Source organism: Rhodamnia argentea, chromosome 5 (assembly GCF_020921035.1).
Source record: "Rhodamnia argentea isolate NSW1041297 chromosome 5, ASM2092103v1, whole genome shotgun sequence".
NCBI lineage: Eukaryota > Viridiplantae > Streptophyta > Magnoliopsida > Myrtales > Myrtaceae > Rhodamnia > Rhodamnia argentea.
Window position 1 is genome coordinate 22,342,064 of NC_063154.1, and position 25,808 is coordinate 22,367,871.

Consider the following 25,808-nt stretch of genomic DNA (forward strand, 5'->3'; position numbering starts at 1 on the left):
GAGATTTATTGACAAAAGAATTTGTTAGAAGCAAAAAGTAATGATAAAATCCTCGGGCAGAGGAGATTTGCCTATTAGTCAAGTTGCAACATCAAACTAGTTTTTACTATAAACTTTGAATGATCGGACATGATAACAAGGATATTATTCATAAAAGGCAAAGAAAGAAGCATATTCTCACAGAAATCACTTCAAGCATTCAATTACGGGAAATGTCTTCTTTAAACATACATCTCAATATGGGTCTTCTTGGTGGTTTAACCGGCTTTTTATCTCCTTCAACTGATTGCTTTTTCCTTCGCTCAGGTCCCATGACTGTTACTCTTCTGGATCTTTATGCCATCACCGGGTTTAGTCCTTGGGGAGAAGATCCTGGTCATGCCGACTCGGCTAAATGCTCCTTTTTTCGACGAGACCAATGATTTATTCTATGGTAGTTTCATGAGCCGTCATTCCAAAGATAAAGGTGAGCCATCATAGAAAGAACATACAGTGTTCTTTTCACACTGGCTTTTTTTTTTTTTTTGGCAAATTAGAAAAAATGAAAATATAGGCTGGAGGACAGGGGCCTGTGGTTGTTAGTGAGAGCCAATGGGGTCGCCAGCGCCTCGGTGAGGACATGTTGGCCCTCTCCTAGATCTAGGCGTGGGCGGCGACCCTCACCGAGGCACCTACGACCCCACCGGCCGTCACCGATGCCCCACCGGTGAGGTTAAGCCTTCATTTGAAACAATCATGAACACTTCATACCCTTATTTGAAACGATTTAGCTACTTCAGGCTCTTATTTGAGAAAATAAGACATTTCGGGCCCTTAATTGAAATTTTCCTTTTCTTTTTTCACTCTTGCGCACTTTTGACATGTATAATAGATGAGGGGTGAGCATGGTCAAGATTAGTCCGGTTCCCTCAATAACCGAGGACCGGACTCGAACTGGAGCAGTGGTCCAGTCTAGTTCCTAGGCAGTCCATTGGAATGGGTAAAATGAAAATTAAAAATGTAAAGCACACCAATTGTTTGGAAGGCAAAGCTGCAATTCAAGAACCTCGATTTGGAAGGCAAAGATGTAATTATTCGGAAAAATGGACCATGTTGGATGGCCAGACCTAACTACAGGACCACCTTCTGTGGCCACAGGCAGTCTCAGAATTTTATCACCTTGACCACGATCAGGAACTTCGTCCTGATCGCATTGACAGGGTTTGGAATCCACAACTCTCTCGAAGTACTCCGTTGCCAAGTCTATGTCGTTTATCAGTTTGCTCAGCACCATATGGGGAACACGTCTCTCCCAACGTCCAGCCATGATCATAGATGGCGGGTGGATAGTTTGCTCTCTCTCTGAGACGATATATGGTGACTCGGTAGCACGGACACAGTTGGATGACCGGGCCTAGGCCTCACCGGTGATTGCTGATACTTACCCAACAAGAAAGAAGGGAGGAATAGATGGTAAAGCAGATAGAACCTCAAGTTTAATGCATGTAAGTTCCAGAGTGGATAACTCCGAATTAAGTTGTGTATTAGGTCGGGGCAGTTCCTGATTGAACCGGTCCATCTTGCAAAGGGGTCCCACTATAATAGACAAAAATGAATTTACTATAGATGGATCATGAACTTTGCTAGTATAACAGTCTCTAGGTGACTATGAGAATAACAATATGATTCTTAAAAAATTGGACCCCTAAATAATTTTTAAACTAGTTATGATTTATTTTCTGTGGCACAAAACAGACAATTAGCATAACAATGACCCAGAAACTCTCATATAATTAATCCTCATCGATCATCGCCTTATCAGAGTCACTTGGGACTAATAATTATTTGCCTCAATGTTAAAGCTCGGTTGATTAAAATTGACATTATGCAAAATCAGCAGCCTTCTGATGTGTCAGCTTTTAGAGAGGGAGAGAGAAATAATACAATCTTTTTTAATATATGGCTTTTGAAATCTTCTGGAGAAAATGAAAGTTTTTATTGTCTTTGTAAGGAGAGAGCAGAATAGGAGGAAAAGAAGAAGAAGCAGAATCTCTTTAGTAGTCCAGTTGATGCACATAATAAGCATCGAATTGAATGCGATCAACGATGATACTAGAGTAAAGCTCCATGTTTAACTGGTCAATTGTCAGAAAAGACACTGTTGAGTCCATTACCTGGACCATCCTTTGGAGGACATAAACTTATTCGTTGTTGAAAATTCTTACTCAATGTTTGATCTGATGAAGTTCCCCATTAGACCGAGGATTGGTTTATTTGGTTTTGCTAGCTTCCTACGGAATTAAGGAGGAGAATAGTGAGTGAATCCTTTTCCGGTTTTTTTTTTTTTTCCTTTCTCCTTTTGTTTGCACGTAAGTTTCTTGCGTTTCACATTTAACAAGGCGACAATATCATTAACAAGTATCTTGGAGATACTACTAAGCAACTAACCAAACAATATTTATAGTTTTCGTATGTATTGACCTTTTTTTTGTGCTACTATGGATGTCGTATCTCGGCCACAGGCAATCGATTAAGTGACGGGGGAAGTTAGAATTATGTCTCCATCTCAATAAATGCACAACATGCATACATCCCTCGTCCCCCGGCCGAGAAGAGCTGAATGTCTCCACCAGATCTTTTCATTACTAGCTCATTAACACGCATTGAATGGAACCCAACTTTTTGGTGATTCATCGCGTGTCTTCCACCGATCCATGGTGGTGGATCATTAAAGATTTTGTATTGTTGCCGAGTCAAAAGAACAAGGGTTCCTGAGGTCACACCTTAGGTTACCACAGAATTTTAAAATTCTCTTGCAAGAAGAGAATTCGAGCAGTTGCGTTTTCTGTGTGGTCATAATGAATTCGCACAACAAAAGATACTCCTTCTCTTGTTCATGATGCAATAAAGAAAGGGTCGCTAAACCAAAACCGACATTAATGAAGGTACGTGGGTTCATTTAGTTGTCATTTAGGTGGCTTCGAGATGCTCAAGAAAGGAGAATCCACATTGAACAAGCTGAACCCGTTCGTTTCTTTACGGAGAACGCTTTAATTCAACCGGATGAATTCAATTCACACACCCATCTCCCTCGACCCTCCTCCCAGATGAATCAAATGTCTCCACCAAAATTATTAAATACGCATTGAATAATTCCCTATTGTAAGTGACCGAGGGACCCAACTCTCAGTCGTACCGTCCTATCTATGGTTTAAGACTTAGTAAGTGTGAATTGCTAAAGGATATGGAGAGATCTCTGTTTTCAAAAAAAAAAAAAAAAACCAGACTGGGGAGCAATCATGAAGACCCCTCGCTCGTCAAGTTTTCAACATCAAACTTCTTGCGTTTTCACTATAAGCTTGAATGATCAGACGGGTATTACTCACAATGGCAAAGAAAGAAGCATATTCTCACAGGAATCACTACAAACATTGAATTCTGGAAAATTTCTCCTTCAAACATACACATCCATGTAGAATAATAGGTTCCGCCAGGCAATTTGAAACTCAAAAGACAATACTTTGCTTCCATTACACATTGAAGTGTCATCACCGCCATGTACGCGCAATGCGGACTTCGAAAAATTAACTAGTCCCTTGGGTCACCATACTAACACCTGGAGGGCGTTTAATCTCAGACCTGTCGCATAAAATAAAATGCAAGTAACGATAGAAACCTTGATGGTAAAAGAAGATGCATGTCCATTTGGTGCCCTTACGGAGAAGATAAACAAGTCCATCGCCCAGTTGACCTTTCCATGGCTGTGGTGGACGAAGGTGAGGCACATTCCAAGGAGGGAGAGCGAAAATATCATCCACCCGATGCTGATCAACAACAAAGGCCGCCGCCCGACTCGGTAGCCCGACCCAGTAAAGGATGAAGATGGGGATAAGGATAAAAATTGTCTTCACAGAGTCAACTACAATGGCCATGAGGAGCTTTAGGTTATGGGAAGAGGTAATGGCCTTGTCAAACATCATAGAACTGTAGAGGAAAATGGTGTCAGCACCAAGATATCTAGCGATGACACCATTTTCCTCTACAGCCCCAAAATATTTGACAATGCCAACATTACCTCTTCCCATAACCCAAAACTTCTCATGGCCATTGCAGTCAATTCCATGAAGACAATTTTCATCCTCATCCCTATCTTCCTGCTTGACCAGGTTGGCCGACGACCATTATTATTGATCACCATCGGCAGGATGGTCTTGCAACGGGCATGTCTCACTGGCAAGTATGCAAATGCAGTAGATGGTATCGAGAGGGGATAAAAGATCTTCTTCCCTAGAGTTGAACGAACGAGAGAGGGATACATATTACGTGCACACGGAGGGTCTGCAACGCCCTTTGCTTTCTTCGAGAATGTGTGGTGGAGAGAGAGAGAGAGAGAGAGATGGGGGCATCGATCTTGTCGTGGCCTGTGCAAGATTTTTATAATCATTTAGCAGTAGTAGAGTTGAGGTTTTCTGCATTAATGGTCAAGAGAAGAGTTTGAAGCGACATTAAATATGGTCGCTCTTCCTCGCCCTCTCCTCTCTCCTCACCCTTATACGATTCGAAGCAAACTCAAATCTTTTCCCAAGTTTATAATTGATATTTTTTAAAATAAAATATTCTTAATTACGTCAATTTGTTTTTAAACTTTTTTATGATTTGTCATTATTCTAAACCTTCCAATTGTATTAATACAGTTCTAAACTATTTGAAATCTTGTTAATTTAGTCTAAACTTATTATATATACAGATATGCTCGATGATGTGCGGCTGTTAATGGAAACTATATCGTCAGCATTTGATGCCATGTTAGTTTACTCGCAAATTACTATTGGAAGCTCCGTTTGGGACACTAGACATTGTGATGGTTTTGGGAGAAATGGGGGCAAGGAGAGTTTGAACAAGAAAGCTTTGGAAAGATCTTGCGTTCATGATTATTATTTTGCCTAAAATGCATGTTACGTGTATCTCAACATCGTTAACTGTTCCTCAACATCACATGTGAAAGCATACAATGTACGCATGCTACTTGTATCTCAACATCATTAATAATTCCTTGACATCACATGTGAAAGTATAGAACGTGCACATCAAGGAATATGAACAAATTGGAATCCTCCTCATCACATGCACACTTTGCCTAAAAAGGCAGAGATTTTTCTCTACATGTTGCCTCAAAGTATCTCGTAATCCGCATCGTTTTTGATAGCCCTGTTGAAATTGAGATGGAGATTTAAATCTCATTCCTTTTTTAAAAAAAACCAAGGTTCTAGTGGTCATTACACAAAGAGAACTACAAAATTTCAAAATTTTCTTGCAAGAAGAGAATTCCGGCCCACTCCATTTTCTGTGTGGTCATAATGAATCACGACCAGAAATATAACTCCTCTACACTTCTTTCTGAATGTGCCATTAATAATGCCCCTGCAAGCACGATCTCCTCATTCAAAGCCTCTCTCTCTCTAAACCATTAACGTATCCCTCCCCTTCTCTCTCTCCCCTCTCCCGTTACAACTTCGCTTTTGAGGAAGCAAGAGAGAGAATCAAACGACGATGAAGATGATGCAGACGAGTGAGGCCCATCGACCAAAAGAAGTAACGAGAACGGGGGGGGGGGAGAGAGAGAGAGAGGGAGCTTTGAAATTTCTCGGATTAGGTGATTTAATTTTGAAATGACCTGAAAAATCCGCATTAAAAAGCTGAAAATTGTTGCTCAATATTTTTTGATCTAATGAAGTTCCCACATTAAACCGAGGATTAGGTTATTTGGTTTTGCTAGCTTTCTACGGTTATGTTACGAAGGAATTATGGAGGAGATTAGTGAGTGAAACCCTTTTTAAATATATATATTTTTTTGGTCTCCTTTCATTGCCAATAAGTTCCTTGCGTTTCCAATTTAACAAGACCCCAGTATAGTTAGTTATCTACTAAGCAATAGATTAAAATAGATTTATAATTTTCGTATGTATTAACTTTCCTCGTATTATCATGGATGTTGGTTATTTTATTTTAAAAAATCGAGATTATGCGGCTTTTCCAAATTATTGTCCAAACAAGGGTAGAAGGACAGCCCCAGTTGAAAGACGTTATAGCCACAGAGTACATAGAAATTTGTTCTTCGAAGCAAATTCCACTTTGCATTAAATAAAGGGACCCATGAATTGCAAAATATATGAAAAGAAAAATATGCATATCTCTGCCACAGTGCAGTCGATTAAGTAACTGGGGAGTTAGAATTATGTCTCCATCTCAATAAATACACAAATATATATAGACCTCTATACACACATATTTATATCTTCAAAGTGGAAGCTTTTCATCCTCGTTTGTCTCCATCTCAATAAATGTGCAATAGAAATGGACGTTGACGGGAAGCAGCAATGTCCTTGGCACATTTTATGAATATTCTACGGATTTTAGAGATTACCATTTTATTTATGTTATATAACTAATGAATTTTAATATAATATGTAATGTCATTCTTAAATTTTTAATTTATTCAATGTGATCTTTAGACTATTGACACATGTTCACTTTAGTTCGTGCACTATATGAAAAAAAAAATTAATGTTGTTCCTGAACTTGAATTAATGAAAGGATAATATTGAAGTTTTTCATGTAGTCCAGGGATAAAATTGAACGCGTGTCAATAATCTAAAAATTAAATTGAACAAATTAAAAATTCATGGATGAATCGTCGGACCAAAGTCTAAGGATCACTTTGAACAAGCTAAATGCTTAGAAATTACATTGTACATTGAATCAAAATACTATTTACGACATTAATCCTAAGAATTTCGATTTAAGGAATTGCTACATCAAAGCTCATTCTTGGCCTCGCATTCAGAGGTTCATTCAAAGCCGCACCACCCCCCCCTCACCTCTCTCTCTCTCTCTCGCGAGCCCCTGCCCTAGTTACAGAAACGTTACGACTTTGCTTTTGACGAAGCAAGAGGGAGAATCAAAGAATGATGAAGATGATGCAGACGGGTTGGTGGGCTGGCAAGTTCCCAACATTTAATACGGCCGTGTCTTGCAATGGGCACCTCTAGTTGTACAAAAGTCTTTCTAATTACAATCATTGATCTTCTACTCAATCTAACGGTAGATGATGTCAATCCTCGTCTACTTGATCCGAGAGTGGAGACCCCTTTGATCTTACGGTGAAGGATGGTGATCCTCATCACATTATTCCAACGGTAGTGATTATCCTCATTCAATGAATGAGACCTTCAATCCTTGTTACACAAATCCGAAGATGGAGATTGAGCTCCTTTACGATCTAATGCCTTGGATGACCTTCCCTTGGATTGATAACGTGTCAATCTTTACCCCATGACATGTGCAGATGCGGTGGATGATATGGAAGTGAAATGACCTGAAAATCGGCATTAAGAAGCTGAAAAATTGTTGCTCAATGTTTAATCCGGTGACTGAACCCTTTTTCGTCTTTTCTCTCTCCTTTCATTACTCGTAAGTTCCTCGCATTTAACAAGACCACAGTATCGTTAACAAGTATCTACTAGACAATTAATTGAAAAACATTTATAATTTTCGTACGCAGTGGCTTTTCTCAAGTTATCGTGGATGTTGGTTGTTTTATTTTCAAAAATTGAGATTATGGGGCTTTTCCCAAATCATCAGCCAAACAAGGGTAAAAGGACACAGTCCAAATTGAAGAAATTATGGCGACGGAGTACAAAGAAATTTGTTCTTCGAAGCAAGATAAATGAAAACAAAAAAATCTATATCTCGGCCAAAGTGCAGTCGATTAACAGATTAAGTAAGGGGAGAGTTAGAATTATGTCTTCATCTCAATAAATGCAGTATTATGTCTCCGTTTCAATAACTGCATAATATATACAAAAATATAGAACTCTATACATACATATATATATTTATATCTCAAAAGTGGAAGCTCTTCATTTCAATTGCAAGTGACTCGTTGTTTGTCTCCATCTCAATAAATGCACAATAGAGGCACATTTTACGTATATTCTACCGATATTAGAGTATACAATTTCATATATGTTATAATTAGCGAATTTTAGTCCTATATATAATGTCATCTTCGAATTTTTCATTTGTACAGTGTGATCCTTAGACTATCGGCATATGTTCAATTTGGTTTCTGAATTATATGAAAAATATTCAATGTTATCCTTGGACTTGAATTCATGGAAGAACAAAATTGAATATTTTCATAAGGTCCAAGGGCGAAATTGAATGCGTACAAATAGTCTAAGGACCATATTCAATAAATTAAAAAGTTTAAGGTTGACTCGTTGAGCCAAAGTCTGAGGACCATATTGAGCAAATTAAATATTTAAAAATCACATTGCATATTGATTCAAAATGCTATTTGTGACATTAATCCTAAAAATTTCGATTTAAGGAAGTGTTGTAGCAAAGCTCATTCTTGGCCTCGCATATAGAGGTTGATTTTTTTTTTTTTTTTTGGGAACAAATAGAGGTTTTTTTTTTTTTTGGGGGGAGGGTGGGGGGAGGTCCTAAAAAACATATAGAGGTTGATTAGCATGAAAAGTTATGTGAATTTTTTGTCCTCGTGTCTTTTTCTTTCTTTATTATTTTTACTTTCTATTCCACATAGGTCCATTTATGATTGGATTTTTTTTTTTTTGGTCATTTGTTCTCTTGATGTGATTACATTTATTTTCTGACTTCCTACTTCGTAACAGGGGCGAGATTATGATAAAACTGTCCAACATTTTTCAATTTCTTTTTACCTCACTTTAATGATATCTTAATTTTGTCTTAATGACTCCAAGAGTATATATTACAACTGTATAATCTACCTTTATCACGTGACAAACATTTCTCTCATATGAATAAGACATTTCTTCTTTTCATCAGTCGAGTAATTCTATTTACATTTATCTCGAAATTCATTAATCCACTTAATTTCAAAAAAGAAAATGAAGAGTGAAAGAGATGGCAATGTCCTACATGAATTGGCAAGGTCATGCACTTAATGTACGTCAGTATTGTCATAATTAACAAAGTATACATTTTCTAATGACACAACAGGAAAACCTGATTACAAGCGTGAATTTGAAATGCCATCTAGTCAATTTTTTTCTAATGGAAAGTACATATTTGGTTGTCAAGATTGAGCAAAAGGAGATGTACCAAAAAAATATATATATATCTCACCTACTCGCCTTATAACTGCTAATAAAGACACTCCAAATTTGATTACTAGAACATCACAACGGCAATTTAATGAAATAGGGAACATGAATTGCTGTCTTTCCGGGGAAAACCGATTCCAAAGAGAAGGTACAAAGATTTAACCACATTAACTTTATCCAAACGTGTATATTAAGACGTGCATAATCCACCTTATCACATGACAAGCATTTCTCTCATATGAACAAGAGATTAGCATTTCTCTTTTCATCACTCGAGTAATGCTATTTACGTTTATCACAAAATTCACCCATCTACTCAATTTTAAAGTACCCAAAAACAACCTTGCACACCCTTGAGAACTAATAGACACATAAAAAAAAATTGAGGAGTGAAAGAGCTGGCAATTTCCTACATGATTTAGCATGCTCATACAGTTAAGCTCCACTTGTTTCGCGGAAAACAACTTCCAGGAAATGTTTTTCGGATTTTTCGGATTTTCTAGCATTTGGTTCACAAAAAATAACTAAGTTAAGGAAAATATTTTCCACCCATGGAAGAACACATTCAAAAGTGGAGAAATTGTCGTTCCTTCCTCCACTCCTTGACATTCATTTTTTTAATTATTTAAAAAAATTCCTAATTTTTATTATTCTAGTATTTGAATATTTTCTAAATTTTTTATCCTTTTTCCTTTTTTCTTTCTTTGCCGGTTGCCGGCCATCGCCGTGTAAGAAGAAGAAGGGGAAAAAGAAGAAGAGAAGACCCAAAAAAATAAGAATTCGGAATCTATTAAATTCAAAAATTAAAATTAAAATGTTAAATATTAAATGGATCACCACGAAGGAAAATCAAATTCCATTTTCAGTAGTGAACTACAGAAAATATTTTCCAGTTCAATCTTAGGTTTCAATCAGACATCGGAAAATATTATCATTTTCTCATAAAATAACTTATTGGAAAATCGGAAGCAACTCATTTTTTGCAAAACGATTGAAGCCTTAATGTACATTGATTTTAAATCGTAATTAACAAAGAATGGTGTTTTCTAATGACGCAATCGCAAAACCTGATTACGACACATGAACTTGAAATGCCAGCTAGTCAAAATTTTCTTTTTTGGTCATAGAAAGTACATATTTGGTTGTCTAGATTGAGCAAAAGGAGATTAAAAAAACATCTCATCTACTCGCCTTACAAGTGCTAATAAAGGCACTCCAAATTTGATTACTAAGAACACCATAACGGCAATTTAATGAAATAGGGAACGGGAATTGTTGTCTTTCCGGGAAAACCGATTCCAAAGAGAAAATAAAAAAGAATTAGCCACATTAACTTTATCCTTATAGAATTTTGGTTGAAGCTATTTCTTAATAGAAGTGTCGGTCTATTTAGTTAACTGAAAAAGGTGAGGCTGCTATGGCAATTTGGAAAAAAAAAATCGAGGTGGTAAAAAGGGCTAAATATATTCAAAACGGTAAATTTATTATAGGAATACTCGTTAAGCATACAATGCCTCGAGAAATCCTTGAAACGCTTCCTTCTTAATCATATATTTGGCACAAGAAACTTTTGAGCTATGTCATAATCCAATCCCCTCCTCCTTGCTCGAAACTGTAAGACATGAAATTGTGTTAGTAATATGCAGTTTGCAGCTTTAATTCCGATATGAAAAACCTTCTTGAAACGTCACAAAATGCATTTTCAGGACAACTATTTTCAGTTCTCAAATGAAAATAGAACGGGCCAGAACTAAGCTGGCCTAAGCTTCTGTTTCGCTCCTATAATTTCTCGCACAAGTTCATTTCAACCTGAACATTTTCGTGTTGTGCACTCACAAAGTTTAGTGGACGGATGCGTGTGGACTCCATGGTGGTCATCTCCCTCGGCTACTTCCTCTCAACCGCGACATTGATCTATTCACAACACCTATCCCAAGGTCTTCCTAAGCCACCGGTGGACCTGCTCTACCCGGGAATAGCATTTTTCGTTATCCGGATAACGGGCAACTTGCACCCCCATATCCTCATCTTCAAACTGAGGAAACCTCAAATCAGCATCCCCGTCAATTGTTACGTGTTATTCAACTCAGTAATTTGATGATATAATTTAACAAAAACTAATGAAAGGTAAATTTGTCACAAATATGTCACTTTGGAATTTTTTTTTTTTTGGTAAAAAAAGTGGTTTGGGTAAGTTTATTCCATGTGCACTAGTCTAGAATTTTCGGTGGTCAAAAAAATAATTTGGGGTAAATCTATTATAAGTGTACCGGTTTGGGTACTTTGTCATAGGTGTGTCAGCTTGGGATTTTGCATTGTCAAAAAAATAGTTTGAGATAAATTTGTTACGGATGTACGAATTTGAGATTTTTTGTGATATTAACCTAATAAAATAAATTAAAAAAATAAAAAATTACCTGTTTATTTTGGCATGCATATTTAGTTAATCTATTTAATACACATTAAGTTGTTAAGTAATCTACGACAAAGAAAAAGGAGAGATTAAAGGAGAAATGAGGATTTGAATGAGGGTGGTTGCGGAGCTGATAAATGTATGACAACCGACCGAGAGTCTCCCACACCCGTCCTTTATTCTCGACCAACATTACATTGCTTTCCTACTTCACCCGCCTCTGAAGCAATCATCAATTTAAGCAAAGAGTCGCCCCGACCTATTAACCTCAAAATTCAAGTGAACAAGCTTTCCCCTTCGCTTCATTAAAAGAGTTTATGAGATGGGGTGATGATCATGATGATTTTGCCAAGAGGAAGTTCTGAGGGAACCCCTCGACTTTGACATTCAACGCGATCCTCCTTTTCATCTGTTTCCTTGACTTGAGCATGAAAAACATCTTCCGATCAGATGCGTTGGCTCGTGCTCGAGTCAATGAAACAGATGAAGAGGAGGACCTCGAAGGTGTGCTTGCGCCTGCTCAAGTCGGGGATGCGTCGGCTCGTGTTCAGGTATATTTGTGCTCACGAGGCTGCTGGTCGACAGTTCTAGCAAGCCCGGACGAAAGGGTGCCTCAGCTTGACAAGTGACGATAGTGACGGCCATGGATGAATAGATCTCTCTCTGGACATTGAAGCAAAGAAGCTATCTCTCTAGACAAGGAAGCAAGCTTCCATGGCTGCCGATCTGTCCGAACAAGTCGTCTTTGTTTGATTTTAATTCCATATTAGTGTACACGGGTCAATAAACAAGTGGATAGAATCAACAAATTTATGCCACATCAACGCGACATGGTGACGGAGGATTGGATTATTTGGCTTCGCTAGTTTCCTAGGGTTATGTTCTGAAAGATTTAAGGAGGAGGATTAGGGAAAGGAAAGGATTGACCCTTGTCCAAGAAGAGCTAAGTCAGTGAGTGAACTACCCTTTTTCGTTTTTTCCTCCTTTTATTGCTTGTTAATTCCTTGCCTTTCACATTTAACAAGAACACGATATTCTGAATAAGTATTTGGAAAACACTCATTGATTTGTTAATTAAAAAAATTATAATTTCGTATGCATTGACTTTTATCTAGTTATTATGGATATAGTTCGAATTGAAGAATTTATATTGACGGAGTACACAGGGATTTATTTAGGGATTACTTGAATACAATTCTTGAGTTGGGAGATCAAGAAGGGAAGGAAGCCATGTTTTTGACTTTCTGAGTCCGTTGGCGTTGTTGGAATGAAAAAGGAGAGGGAAATTTATTTCTTCTTCTTGGTCATCAAGTACCCAATACATTTTCACTGAGTGGGCCCCATCTCGATATCCTAAGGAGACCGGACAAGCAAGTCGTCCGGTTTCCTTGGGAAATATGTGGATGCCGAGAAGAGTAACTGCGCCGTCGGCTTATCATTTTCCTTGAATCTTTTAGTTTGAATTAATAAGAGTTATCTAACCAGCTTAATAGTATTAATTGCTGAATCTTTAACTTTCAGCTCAAGGGGACAAGTTAAAAGTTTGAAAATCACGTGTTCTCGAAAATGATAATAACAAAACTACTAATTTGGTATGTGGATTTTTAAAGAAGGTTGCGTATTTATTGCTTTGGGATTAGGTGTTGTTTTACAGTTTTGCTCTCGAGGATCGGCAAACTGGATGACAGGAGGATTTAAAACTACTCAAATTAACCTAGTGGAGAATCCAAATAGGTAGTACGTGGCGCTTGTCAAGCGAGTACAAAAAAATTGAGGGCATTGAAAATCAAGTTGAATACAATTGATGATATTCTTAAAAAAGAATTTGTACGAACTAAGCTGAACAAAATAGGCAAATCTGTATTTTGACGGATTGAACAGAAAAGAGCAAAGTATTTGCGAGTTATCCCCAGAAAGATTTACAAAATTGAAGCATCTACATGTCGAGCATAGTCCCTCCTCCGTCCATTACATCCTCCGATAACTTTCCCACACTGCTTCTAGTTGCCAATTAGATGTGATGTAGATTATAATGCATATTCCCATCCTTATTTTCTGTTCATTCTGTTCCAATTTACCTTATCCTTTCATGCCTTTTTTGTAATCAGATGAAGCAATCTTCTATTTCTCTTCATTTTGAAGGAATCCAACTGATTGTATGAAATCCATATAAACTCGGTTTCTGATAGGTCCGAGTTATCTTCAAATTAAATGCCGCAAGTATATTTACATAAATAGGGTTCATGAAACACAATTGGAAGGGGTTTTGGCAATAAAGTATTGATAAAGTAATTTCACAAATTTGAGAAATTGATTCAACTAAATTTAGTTATCTAAAACTTTGTTATTATCTAAAAGATAGAGGCTAAGCAAGCCAACATGTGCTTTTGCAAGGGTGAAATTGTCATTTCCTCTGTATTTTTATTCAAGTTACTCTTTTGCCCGTGAATGCGCTAAAATAAAGTGGAAATGGCTAAAATGAATATCACAAAATTCTCTATAGTTAGTTTTATTGTCGTCATCGTTATACTTAATATTACAATTTTGTCAAAGAGTGCCTCGGGGCCGGGGGCAGTCGTTGAGAAACTAATTAAGGAAACTTTATGCTACCGATGAATTAATTATGAAATATTCAAAATAAAGTATGCTAAATAGTGTCTCCGGACCACTTATTAATGTTATATTATCATCATCGTTGTTGTTATTTTGTTTTTGTTACACATCAATATATTCTTTATTCGATCATTACATCATTTTAATTCTAGGAAAAGAACTACACGATGAAAAAAATAGCAATGAAAATATTATGATGAAGATGGCAATGATGACCATAATAATCTTTCTTTTGTTTTTTTTTTAATCTTTTCTTTGATTATAATTGGTTTCCCTTAACCTTAGTACTGGGATGTATCGCAAACAGATTCGGAACAATCATATAGATGATAGAAGAGAAAATAGACGAAGCATAGTTTTACTAAAGGTCACCCTAGAATAGGGCTACGTCTTGCAAATAAATTTCACTATGATTTAGGTTTACGATCGCACGACTCGTTACAATGATCTCTCATATGAGCACAATATGTATATGACCTAAAAATGGGTCCAAAATCTAAACCTATCAAAATCCCTTTAATCCCACAACAAACGGGCGAACTTAAACACAAGCCCAAACTCGTTGTTGTTTTGGGGGCGCTGCCTCCGAACTCCTACCTATTGACCGAGCAGCGGGACTCCCGTTTCGGGGGCGCTGCCCTCAAACCCCGACATTTCATGCGCAAGGGTTACATGTCGTCGAATCATATTTCAATTTCCCTAAGCTCATGTGGACGTCCCCGATATGAGAAACAAGGGTACCCGAAGTATTCGCCAACTCCAACACTTAGAACCGGTTATCTTGTTTTGCATTTACTAATGAAAATGCCCAACTGTCCCTTGCGAAGCCTTGGTGTTGTTCGCCTTAGCCACTAATATGGTTTGATTTATCCACGTTATGTACATTATTTTCTGCTTAATGGAATGATGGCTCAATTTGACTTCTTCCGTTTCCCTTTTTCAAGTAACTCAAGCACTTAATTAATTTTTGTTTACCCTTAGTTACTAATTTTCTTGCTCGTATAGATAAATTGTAGTGCATTGTGTTGGAAAGCACAATAAAGCATAATTATGCGGTGTTATCACCAATGGTCCTCTTATATAGCTAGCTATGGAGGCCAAGAACGTTTAATTTTTGTGCTTATCCTAATTTTTGGTTATGCAAATTGTGCAACCCCTAGCGAGTCACAACAGGGTCATGCGGCCCTCACCGTGGCTAAAATGAGGAAGGACGGTCTAGCTTGTTTGGATTTCATTCATTATGACAAACTGCCAAAAGGATGTATTATTTTATGATAAGTGTAAAATACATTACTTGTTTAAACACTTCGTGCTAACAACTTTAAATTGCTTTCTCGGTAATCATTAGATCAAGGCAAAAAAAGCCGCTCATAGAAGAACCCTTTTACACCGACGGCATGTGTCACGATTGCTCTCATTTAAAGACGCATCTTTGGGAATACATGGAATCAAATTAGAGGTACGAAACATTACTCACCTAATTAAAATTCTCTCGACATGAGTTGAATCCAAGCAAATTGTCATGATACGTGTGTGGTGCCTATGATTTTGCCATTTACCCTTTTGAGTTTGTCAATGCGGGGTGATGTACTTTCAACTTAGCAATTTGGTTGAATCATCATCTTGGTACTTCAATCAAGAGGAGGCAAGCGCAAGCACTATTTAGATAGGTTTACCCAACTAGGCTCGAAAAAAAAAAATTCAACATCATTTGCATGGACACCACAAAGAATTTGGCCTGTTAGCCCCCTAAAATATTCAACTAATCAAGGTCGGTTTTACCATGTTTGGGGGCACATAGGGCCTAAGAGAATGCAAGAAATACCGTAGCCCAAAGAGTTGAAGTTGGATCTCAAGCCAATTTTCGTCTCTTCTGCCCATCAAAACTAAGCAGATTGGATTACAATCCATTTCATTAAAGGTCACTGAAAAATTGCGGCTTCACTATAAAATCATTCTATTATCTGTCTTGTCTTAGAGGACATTACCTTTTACTAACTCGTTTTTCGATTTCGGAGAAAAAGATTTACATAATTTGAATGGTATCTTTTGCAGTTCCCGCCATTTCAAAATATTGAATAATCGCGCAGAAGTTATCTTTTCTCTCCCTCTTTGTGATATAAAGTTGCTGTCACTAAAATTTTGGCTCTTGAATTCGGCCCATCAACAGAATGTTAAAGTTACGTTTTGACATCCTCCATCGCATCCCATTGCATTTAATCTTCAATGATTGAGGATGGATAATCCCTTCTTTGTAGCAAAGGCGGTGGTGATTTTATGGGCTTAAAAGAGAGGCACGAAGAGCGGTGACCTAATGAATGAACACCGAAGAAACAAACAAAAGAAAGATTAAAATCTGTCTCAAACAAAGGATTATGAATTGGAACTTCAAAATCTGAAGGCAGTGGCAGCCATTCTCATCTTCTTGTGCGTGGGCAGCGACATTGTTATACATCAAAAGGTAATTGTAATTTATAAAGCGAATACTTAGTATAGGATGAGACCTATTTTTCTTATCTGGAAGAGAAAGAAGTGAGTGGATAAATTTGGCAGTTGCCTAAGGAAAGAGAGGGTTGATCTAGTGTACACTGTTGCTGAAATTCCATGGCTTAAAACCGTCTCTCCGCTTTTGCATAAAGTCCTGTGAAAAATCTTCAATACTTCAAAGCTTCCAGATTTGCCATTTTCTGCATTCCGAGGGCATTCTGGCTCTCTGGTTGCGGGTTCCTCTATGATAGGTTGACAGTTACTTGCTCCGGGTCTTGTTTCTTGTTGCTGTTCTTCTTGGTTCCCCTTTTGCCAGTGGTAATGACAGAGGCAATGTATTTGGCTGGCTATGTTTCTTTCCATTGCATTCACTGTTGATCACTCTCAACTGCCATGAGTATTGTAAGGGAACACATCATCTGTAGTGGCCAAAAAAAGGGAAAAAAGAACATCTGAAACTGGATAATATGATCATACCCTTCCAATTGTTAACGTGCATGCAAAGATTTTGTAACTTAACTGATTGTCATAAATTCAATCTAGAGTAGGTACCGTGCACCAAATTAGAAAATAGCATCCTTTCAAAGTTCTCTGATCGAGCTCCGCTAGATGGTTCCGTCCCTCTTATAAAGAACAAGTGTACTGTGCTAATGATTTGTCATTTCATAAGATGATATGCATGAAATGACCAATCATGAGCACAATGCACTTGTTCTCTACTGATATCTAGGTGCTCCAATTGTTCGACAATCACATGAGGCCCTGCGAGAAAAGAAGAATCCAATAAGTTTACAGATTAGGGTTTATCGAACACGGTTGCACCAGCCAACCCAACGGATCAGTCACTTTTACATCAATGTGTAAGGCTGGTGGTTCCTCAATCCCTTTTCTCCTCGCATATTTTCTCTTGCCCGTGGTCTTCCCCCATCGACCTCGGAGTCCATTTCTTTCTGCGATGTCCTTCGATGCCTGAAACCACCAGTTTCAGCCATTGAAGAAGGTCGCAGAAAGAAACGGAGGTTTCAGGCATCGAAGAATAGCCCAGAAAGAAACGGAAACAAATTCGAGGACCACGGTTATAACAGGTGGTTTCTCAACTCTTTTTCTCCTCGCATATGTTCTTATAACCGTGGTCTTCCCCCCATCGGGTGAAACTGGTGGTTTCTCAACTCCGTTTCTCAGACTGTGAAGTAGGAAAGATCAAACATAAAGTCAAAATCAAGCTCCCAAAACTAAATGCTTAACCGTGTAAGTTCAGAAACCAAAGGCACATCATAGGTAGGGCAGAACAAGTTTGCACACGCATTTTGCAAATATTACGTTTCAGAGCAAGAAATAAAGCCCAAAATCTAAACTTTAGCTTCATTCTGAATTTTAACAGCAAAAGATTCACAACAAAGTTGGACTTGTGGGAGCGGCTAAGAAAAAAATACTCTCAAAATAAGACTTCGTTCCTAATGATTGAAATCGCTGGTTTCTATAAATTAACGCTTATTTTGAAATCTTCGGATTTAGGGGCGAACCATCAAGGCAACACACTGAATAGAGGGTAGGGTTTAACAAAACCCTAAAAAGAACTGATCATTATTTGTTTTTTTCAAACCGGAACGACAGGAAAACGAAGAAAACGACAGAATCAGACGTCGCCATCGGCGAGCAGGAAGACTCACCTGACGAGCCTTATCGCTGCGAAGAAGACCGACATCCTTCCAAAGAGAAGAGAGGGAGAAAGAGAGTGTTTCCCGCAGCGGAGTGAGAAATCTTCTTTATTGTTGTACTCTCATAACACTCACGTATGACCGAGTCTCGGGAACGTAAGATTCATTCCCAGCCGTCAGATCTTATCTCTTTGAAATTTTCCATGAAAAAACTTCACACCATATCTATCTTTCCAATCCGGTAAACATCTTTAAGTCTCTACTGGAGCAAGCAAAAAAAAGATTTGATGGGGATGTGTGGATCTGTCATTATCTGTGTTTATAACGATTTCTCTTATATTTTAACTTTCTCTTCGTATGTTTTACCGATTACACTGAAAGGAATCACTCAAAAACCGGTCCGGTCCGGTCAGATTTAGAGTAGGTTCTATTTTCTCATTTTTCTAATTTTCAGTTTCGAGAAACAGGTTCGAAACAAAAAACCGATTGGTAATGCAAGAAAAATAAATTTTCTACTTTTCTATTTCTTGAACAAAAATTGAAATAAGAATTTTTTTTCACTGCTCACTTCCTCTCTCTCGCATGCAATGTCATTCTCTCTCGCGTTCTCGCCGCAGGTCACCATCCACCGCCGTTCGCTTCTCTCAAGTCTCGATGGTCGATTGCCGGCCCACTATTGCTGTTTGCCGCTTGCCATTTGCCGGCTGCCATTTACCACCACCGGTTTCTGGTCTGTCAATCTCCGTCCCCCCATTCCCGTTCTCCGTTCTCCTGTCGTTGGTCGTTTGCTGTCGTTCACCAATCGCCATGTCATTTGGGACTCAATTGACAAAAGTACAATATATTTAATATTTTTTGGACAATTTTCCTTTTGCCATGTCATTTGGTATTAAAGGAAGGACTATGCAAAAGAATAGTAAAAAAAGCAAAGGGCAATTTGATGCATTGAACTTATAAAATTGAAACTGAAATTGAACGTCTGATCCAAGTTGGTTTAAGTAATTCCTAGGGAAGAATCGCGACATAAAGATGAGAGAAATACTTTCATTTGATGTTAATAAATAGCTCAATACATGTGGAAGTTATCACATTCTTCCACCAGAGTAAAATCAGATCCCGTGACATATAGATGTGGACGTTCTTTCCCTTGCAAAATGTGGACGAGATTTTTACTACTATATAGCTTCATACTTTTTTCATTCAACTGATCACCAATGTATAGTTCTATAAATTGCCAATGCATAACTACAAAGTAATTCGTTTTTTGTACAAATCTATACACATGTGATGCGGAAGAGAATTCCTCATTCAATCTCTGTAGATATTTCCTACATTAAAGAATCCACACGGATTTTTAGTAGTTTTTCTTTCGACATTTTCATTTAATTTGCTGAAAAAAAACTCACTTTGATCTTATGACAATTGTCCAAAAAAAATCGTAAACCTTACGGAGGCCAATTTTTTTTTTTTTTGGAAATAATACGGAGGCCAATTTAGCCATTAACATATTGATGATTTGTCAATGTAGTCCTCCAATCAATTTTGATCTAGAAATTGATGACTTGGATGTCGGTTGTCCTACGTGGCATGGCTAGAGGGGGTCGCCAAGCCTCCAATAGTGTCAAGTGGCCCCCCGTCGGTCCTTAACATTGAAAGAAGAAAAGGAAAAATATTCAAAAAAAAAATTAAAATTTGCAAAAATTGTATACTTTAGCTCTTGCCATATTATATAGGACGCTCAATATTCATGTCATCGATTTTCGACCAAAATTAGTCGGAAGCACTATATTGACAAATGATTGAAAGTTTAAAAATAAATTAGCACAATTTAAAGATTTAAAACTGAATTGATTGCCTACAACAATGTTAGATTTTTTTTAACAATTTTCTCTTTTGATGGCTATTTTTCTATCTTCACTTTCCAATTTTTTTTTAAAAAAATTCCGTGTGCATTTGGAATAAGATCACCAGCAAAGTAAAATAAGCGCACAGTTTCCTCGAAAGTGTACAATTTATTTGTTTGCTCGAAATAATTTCGATCCATGAATTTATATTGTTGGAGGAAATTAATCGTGCTCATCAAATGTAATCACAAAGTTGGACGAAAAAATGGATAATGAATTTACCTACAAGAAGGTTTTTTTTTTTAATCACCACCCGTTTCCTGTTATTTTATTTTTTGTTGTCATTTTCGTTTGTCTTTTTTATTTGTTTTCATTCTTTGTATCTTATGCGTATTGTTCTTACTCTAGTACTTGTTATTAATTCTTATTGAAAGTGTGTGTAAATAATCTCTCAACGTGGAAGTGAGCTTTTGTCGCACATTAATTATTGCTGAGTACATGTAGGCCGCTGGCATTGCTCTTAATTCATTGATCAATAACGAGTCCTGAACTCTCCACTATCAAGGAGAAAGAAGAATTCACACTTCATCTTTAGAATTATCTGGGGTTAAAAGAAATTCCGTTAATTCTACCTTGAAAATCTCGAAATTGTTTGAAAACATCCTATTGTAAAACAAACTATGATCTAACGAGGATTTCAATCTCGTAATTTTCGTAAAGAATTCTATGAATTCCCATACAAGCTTCTAGTGAACAGTAAAGCCCCATGAGGGATTCGCCAAAATCCTAACAAGAATATTTCTCTTTTCTACAATTAAGACTCTGTTTATTTGTCTGAATTTCGAATTGAGATATAATAAATAACTGGATAAGGAACATTTGAAATTCTCTACATATCAGTGACTTGTAAAAATATCGTATCATATATTTGTTGCAACTTGAAATAGGATTTGAAATCTTTTAAAACAATTTAAAAAACCTTTGCAAATCCGTAACCAAAAATCGAATTGAACATCTTTAAAAATCTTGAAAATTTTTTAAATAAAAACTTGAAGTGCTATTATTTTCTCAAATAAATCAAAGAAGGGCCTAATTAAGGGCAATTTCGTCATTTATTTTTTTTTTTTTTTTTTTTTTTTTTCCTCTTCCCTTCTCGGGCGGCCCTCGTCATATCTGGCGAGGTTGTCCTTGCCCGTCCAACCCAAATGAGGACTACCTTTGCTCGAGGTGAGAGGAAAAAAAAAGGAAAAAAAAATAAAGAAAAGGAAAAAATTTAAAAAAAGTAAAGGATAAAATTGTCTTTCTTTAAAATAACAGTAACGATGACATTTCGGGCCTTATTTGAAATAAGATTCAATCCATATCAGTATTTGAAATTTTCCCGTGATCTTTGGAAAATCTTGACTCCGAGTCCTTTTGAACGTGACTCAAACCTTCCCGACTACTTCTCCTCTCAACGGACTCAGTTCACGTAATTCTGGGACAGCTCAGCCAGTCTTCCATTTCGAAGTCCTCTGTACTTACTCTGTTCTCCACCGACGGCAAGTCGAGCAACAAATCTGCCCCCATGGTACTCTATCGTCCCGTTGACTTAGCATCGGTTTCTCTGTCAAGTTCGCCCCGGCAGTCTTATCGGCCGAACTTTTGATGTTTCGTCCGTCTGTTTTTAGGTTGCAGATCCTGGTGCGGTGCCGGCGTCGGAGTCTGCCAAGGAAGGTAACCGCTTCATTAGTCCTGACGTTAAACTTAGTAGAAAGCTCTTAGGCAGGTTTGATCTCGCTGTTCTGTGTTGTGTGCTCTGGGGAAGGCGCATTTGGTTCTTCTATCCGTTTTGGAAGTTTATTGATCGTCTGATTCCTCCGTTTGCCTGTGTCAATGCGTCACACTTTCGCTCTCGCGTGCTCTGTTTGTGTATGTGCATGAAATAGTAGTCAGGTTTTATGTGCCTCCTCGTTCGAGTTTTACTTGCAAACTTTGCAATGTCATGCTTTTTGGCGTTCGTTGCATTAGGTCAAAGAGGAACTGAAGAAGTGCTGGTGAATTCAAAGAAGCAGAAGAGAGATGACTCTGATTCTGTGGAAGAGGAGGAGAAGGTGTGTTACATTTTTTTGTGCCGAGCAACCGTTGTGTTTGGTGATTTGAACTATTCGTCTTTGTTTGCGCTAGGCTGTTGAAAAGAAGCTGAAAGTTGAAATGCGGAAACCTCTGACAAAGAAGGAAGAAACTAGTAGTTCAGAGGATTATTCCTCAGATTCATATTCGGAAGAAGAAAAGAAAGTATGATTTTCACTTTTTTTTTCTTTTAAGTAACGTCCCGTTCCTCCGAATAAGCCGCCATTGCCGTCTAAATATGGCCAACAAGGGCCAGTCTTCCATCAATTCTTATTGTTCCGCGTGTTCGGATGATGAATCCGATGACGATGAAGTCAGTAGACGTAGAGTTTCGTCAATTCTTTCTGCATAACCTGTGACGTTTTTGTTAACAACACAACAGATGGAAGCTGTTGCAAAGGAATCATCAATTGATGAATCAGAATCCGATAGCCCTTCGGACAACGAATCTGTGAGGACAGCTAGTACTGATTGCTCTAATATCCCAATTTTATTGAAATCGAACTATTTGTCGTGTGTTTTGATTATGGTTTGGTCACTCCTCCGAAGAAGCATGAATCCACCGATAGTACCAATGAGGAAAGATACTAGATACTTTGTAGTTGTATTGAACTTTTAGCCAGCTATTTTATTCTGGGATTTGTGCCAACAATACGTTTTTTGATGCTCAGAATCATATTGCAGATGGATTATTAGATCACTAGTTCTCTTTGCTGGAGATTGTGTTTTTGAGCTGTTGTAAGAATATGGGCCACCTCTTTACAGGAATCTGCGAATGTTACTTCTCAAGACACAAAGGCACCAGCCATGGCATCTAAGACGGCTCCCAAGAAAGATGAATCTAGCGATGAAAGTGGAAAGAAACCAATTTCTGTAGTTCCCAAAATGCTAGTAGATTCTGAAGAAAATGACTCCCATTCTGATGAGGTATATGTGCTAGTAATTCTATTCTTGAAAGCAGAAGACGAGCAATGAGCTGGTTTTCTTTCTTCTCATAATTTGACATTTAGTTTCTTCCACACAGGATGAAAGTGCTGAGAAACCAATTTCTGCAGTTCCTATAATAATAGTAGATTCTGAAGAAAGTGACTCCGATTCTGGTGAGGTACATGTGCTAGTAATTCTATTCTTGAAAACAGAAGACGAGGAATAAGCTGGTTATCTTTCTTCTCCTGATTTGATATTTAGCTCTTACGCATAGGATGAAAGTGCTGAGAAACCAGTTTCTGTACTTCCTAAAGTGATAGTTTAATTTGAAGAAAGTGACTTCGATTCTGATGAGGTATATGAGCTAATAATTCTATTTTTGAGAACAGAAGATGAGCAATAAGTTGGTTTTCTTGCTTCCCCTGATTTGACATTTAGTTCCTTGCACACAGGATGAAATTGGTAAGAAATCAATTTCTGCAGTTCCTAAAATGATAGTAGATTCTGAAGAAAGTGATTCCAGTTCTAATGAGGTCTATGTGCTAATAATTCTATTCTTGAAAACAGAAGACAAGCAATAAGCTGGCTTGGTTTTCTTTCTTCTCCCGATATGACATTTAGTTCCTTGCACACATGATGAAAGTGCTAAGAAACCAATTTCTAAAGTTCCCAAAACGATAGTAAAATCTGAAGAAAGTGACTCCGATTCTGATGAGGTATATGTGCTAATAATTATATTCTTGAGAACAGAAGACGAGCAATAAGCTGGTTTTCTTTCTTCTCCTGATTTGAAATTTAGCTCGTTGCACGCAGGATGAAATTGCTATGAAATCAATTTCTGCAGTTCTTAAAATGATAGTAGAATCGAGCGATGGTTCCTCTCCTAGTGAATTAGAGGAAGAGTCTTTTCTCTTTGTCCTTTGTCAATCTTACCGTGGCATTATATGTCAATTGTTTGAGTTCATTCTTGCGCAAATAACTTTATTTTGTGCTTGAAGCAGGAAGTTGTCGGTAAGAATAGTGTTGAAAAACCAGCTAACAATGTATCAAAAAAAGAATCAGGCAAGAGCAATTCTGAAGATGAGTCAGACAGCAGTTCGGATGATGATGTGAGTGTCTTGCAATTAATCAGGTTGGCTACGATATTAGATTATTGATTATTGATCGATATGCTCATGTTAATTCTCAATGCAGCCGAAAACGCTTGCTACGTCTCAAAGTACGGGCTCAAAGACTGTCTTTGCTGGTAACCTGCCACACTCGGTTGAAAATCAACGCTACATCTGTCTTCTGTTTGTTTAATTTTGTAATAGGCCTGGAGTTGTCTCCTATGGTTTCTTTGTCGCTTCTTGTCTAATGGAAGTTGTTTTCTGGGGACGTTGCAGGGAAGAAAACGACATTCGATGATGACGAGTGAGGCATCGGAGGAAGTGAAACTCACTGTGGTACTGGACAGGTTTTTCAATGATACTATATTTATCAATGAAGTAGCAGACGCGGACCGACCCGAGGATTTTGTAATTTTGGAGACCAGAGCGCCCATTATGATTGCAATCCTGATATCTCGAATATTTTGATAGTTCATTAGTGAATAAAAGTTCTGTTTATCTTTAGCTTGGTACATGGTGCTCATATAAGTGCCATGCATCTGTCCTAACCAATGCTTAGACTAAAGGATAGAGTCATATCTGTCGCATGCTGCCTAAGATGAATCTTCTTGTTCATAATGGCACTGGTTAAAGCTCTTTATTGAAAGCAATTGTGATAGAGACGATAGAGAGAAAAAAATTGACAATAGAGTGGCTGCGGGGTCGTCGGTGGGAATGGAGGAGAAGATGAGCTTGAATGAGTCCTAGTTGTCGCTAGGGCCTTTGTTCTTTACCTCAGGATGTTGTCCATGATGAATGGTCGCATTGATTTTACTTTAATAGCAAATGCTTTTTCTCCTTGGTGTAATTTGGTGGTTAATCAGAAAGGAAAAAAACTTCAGGTATTAATGATATAAAGGCGATGTTAGAGAAATCTGGAAAATAGACTTCATAGCACATCACACTTGGCCCAACTGCTTCGTTAATCGACATAGATTTATAAAAAATGTTGCAACCTTAAATGCTCAATACCCTCATTTGGATGGGGTTTGGGATTCTGATAATTACTGCGTTCCAACTATGAAAAGATACTGCTTATGCTCACCTCAAAGAGGGAGGGAGTATTGACAGAAGATCAAGTAAAAATCACAAGAGTTACATACACCCTTAATGTTCTTTCATGAGATGCCTCATTAGGGAGTGATTAGGCCATATAATGATACTTGATCGAGCCATTTTGTCGAGAGTACTATTAGAGTTACTAAAAGTGACGGAGGGTAAATTTGTCACTTATGTATCAATTCAGGGTAAATTTTGTCACAAATTATCAATTTGGATTTTTTTTCGTGGCATTAACCCTATAAATTTCCATGTGGACTTGCCACATCAACTACCATGTGTCATCAAAGTCAACAATTTAATGATAAAACTTAATAGAAGCTAATAGATGATAAATTGGTCACGTGTGTACCAGTTTGGAAATTTTGATGATCCAAAAATTGGTTTAGGCTAAATTTGTCACATATGTACTAATGTAA

The 25,808-nt window shown here is 37.6% G+C and overlaps 1 protein-coding gene across 1 annotated transcript; it reads left to right on the forward strand.

Moving 5' to 3' along the window:
- Window positions 1–11,969: 11,969 nt before the first annotated feature.
- Window positions 11,970–24,599, forward strand: LOC125315243 (nucleolin 2-like). Its single transcript, XM_048279692.1, has 15 exons — window positions 11,970–12,092; window positions 16,556–16,615; window positions 16,893–16,976; window positions 21,630–21,713; window positions 21,814–22,048; window positions 22,154–22,236; window positions 22,310–22,420; window positions 22,638–22,706; window positions 23,021–23,182; window positions 23,280–23,360; window positions 23,457–23,483; window positions 23,635–23,715; window positions 24,184–24,291; window positions 24,377–24,428; window positions 24,568–24,599. Exons 1-15 carry the CDS (start codon window positions 11,970–11,972, stop codon window positions 24,597–24,599), a joined length of 1,392 nt encoding a protein of 463 aa, XP_048135649.1.
- Window positions 24,600–25,808: the final 1,209 nt, after the last annotated feature.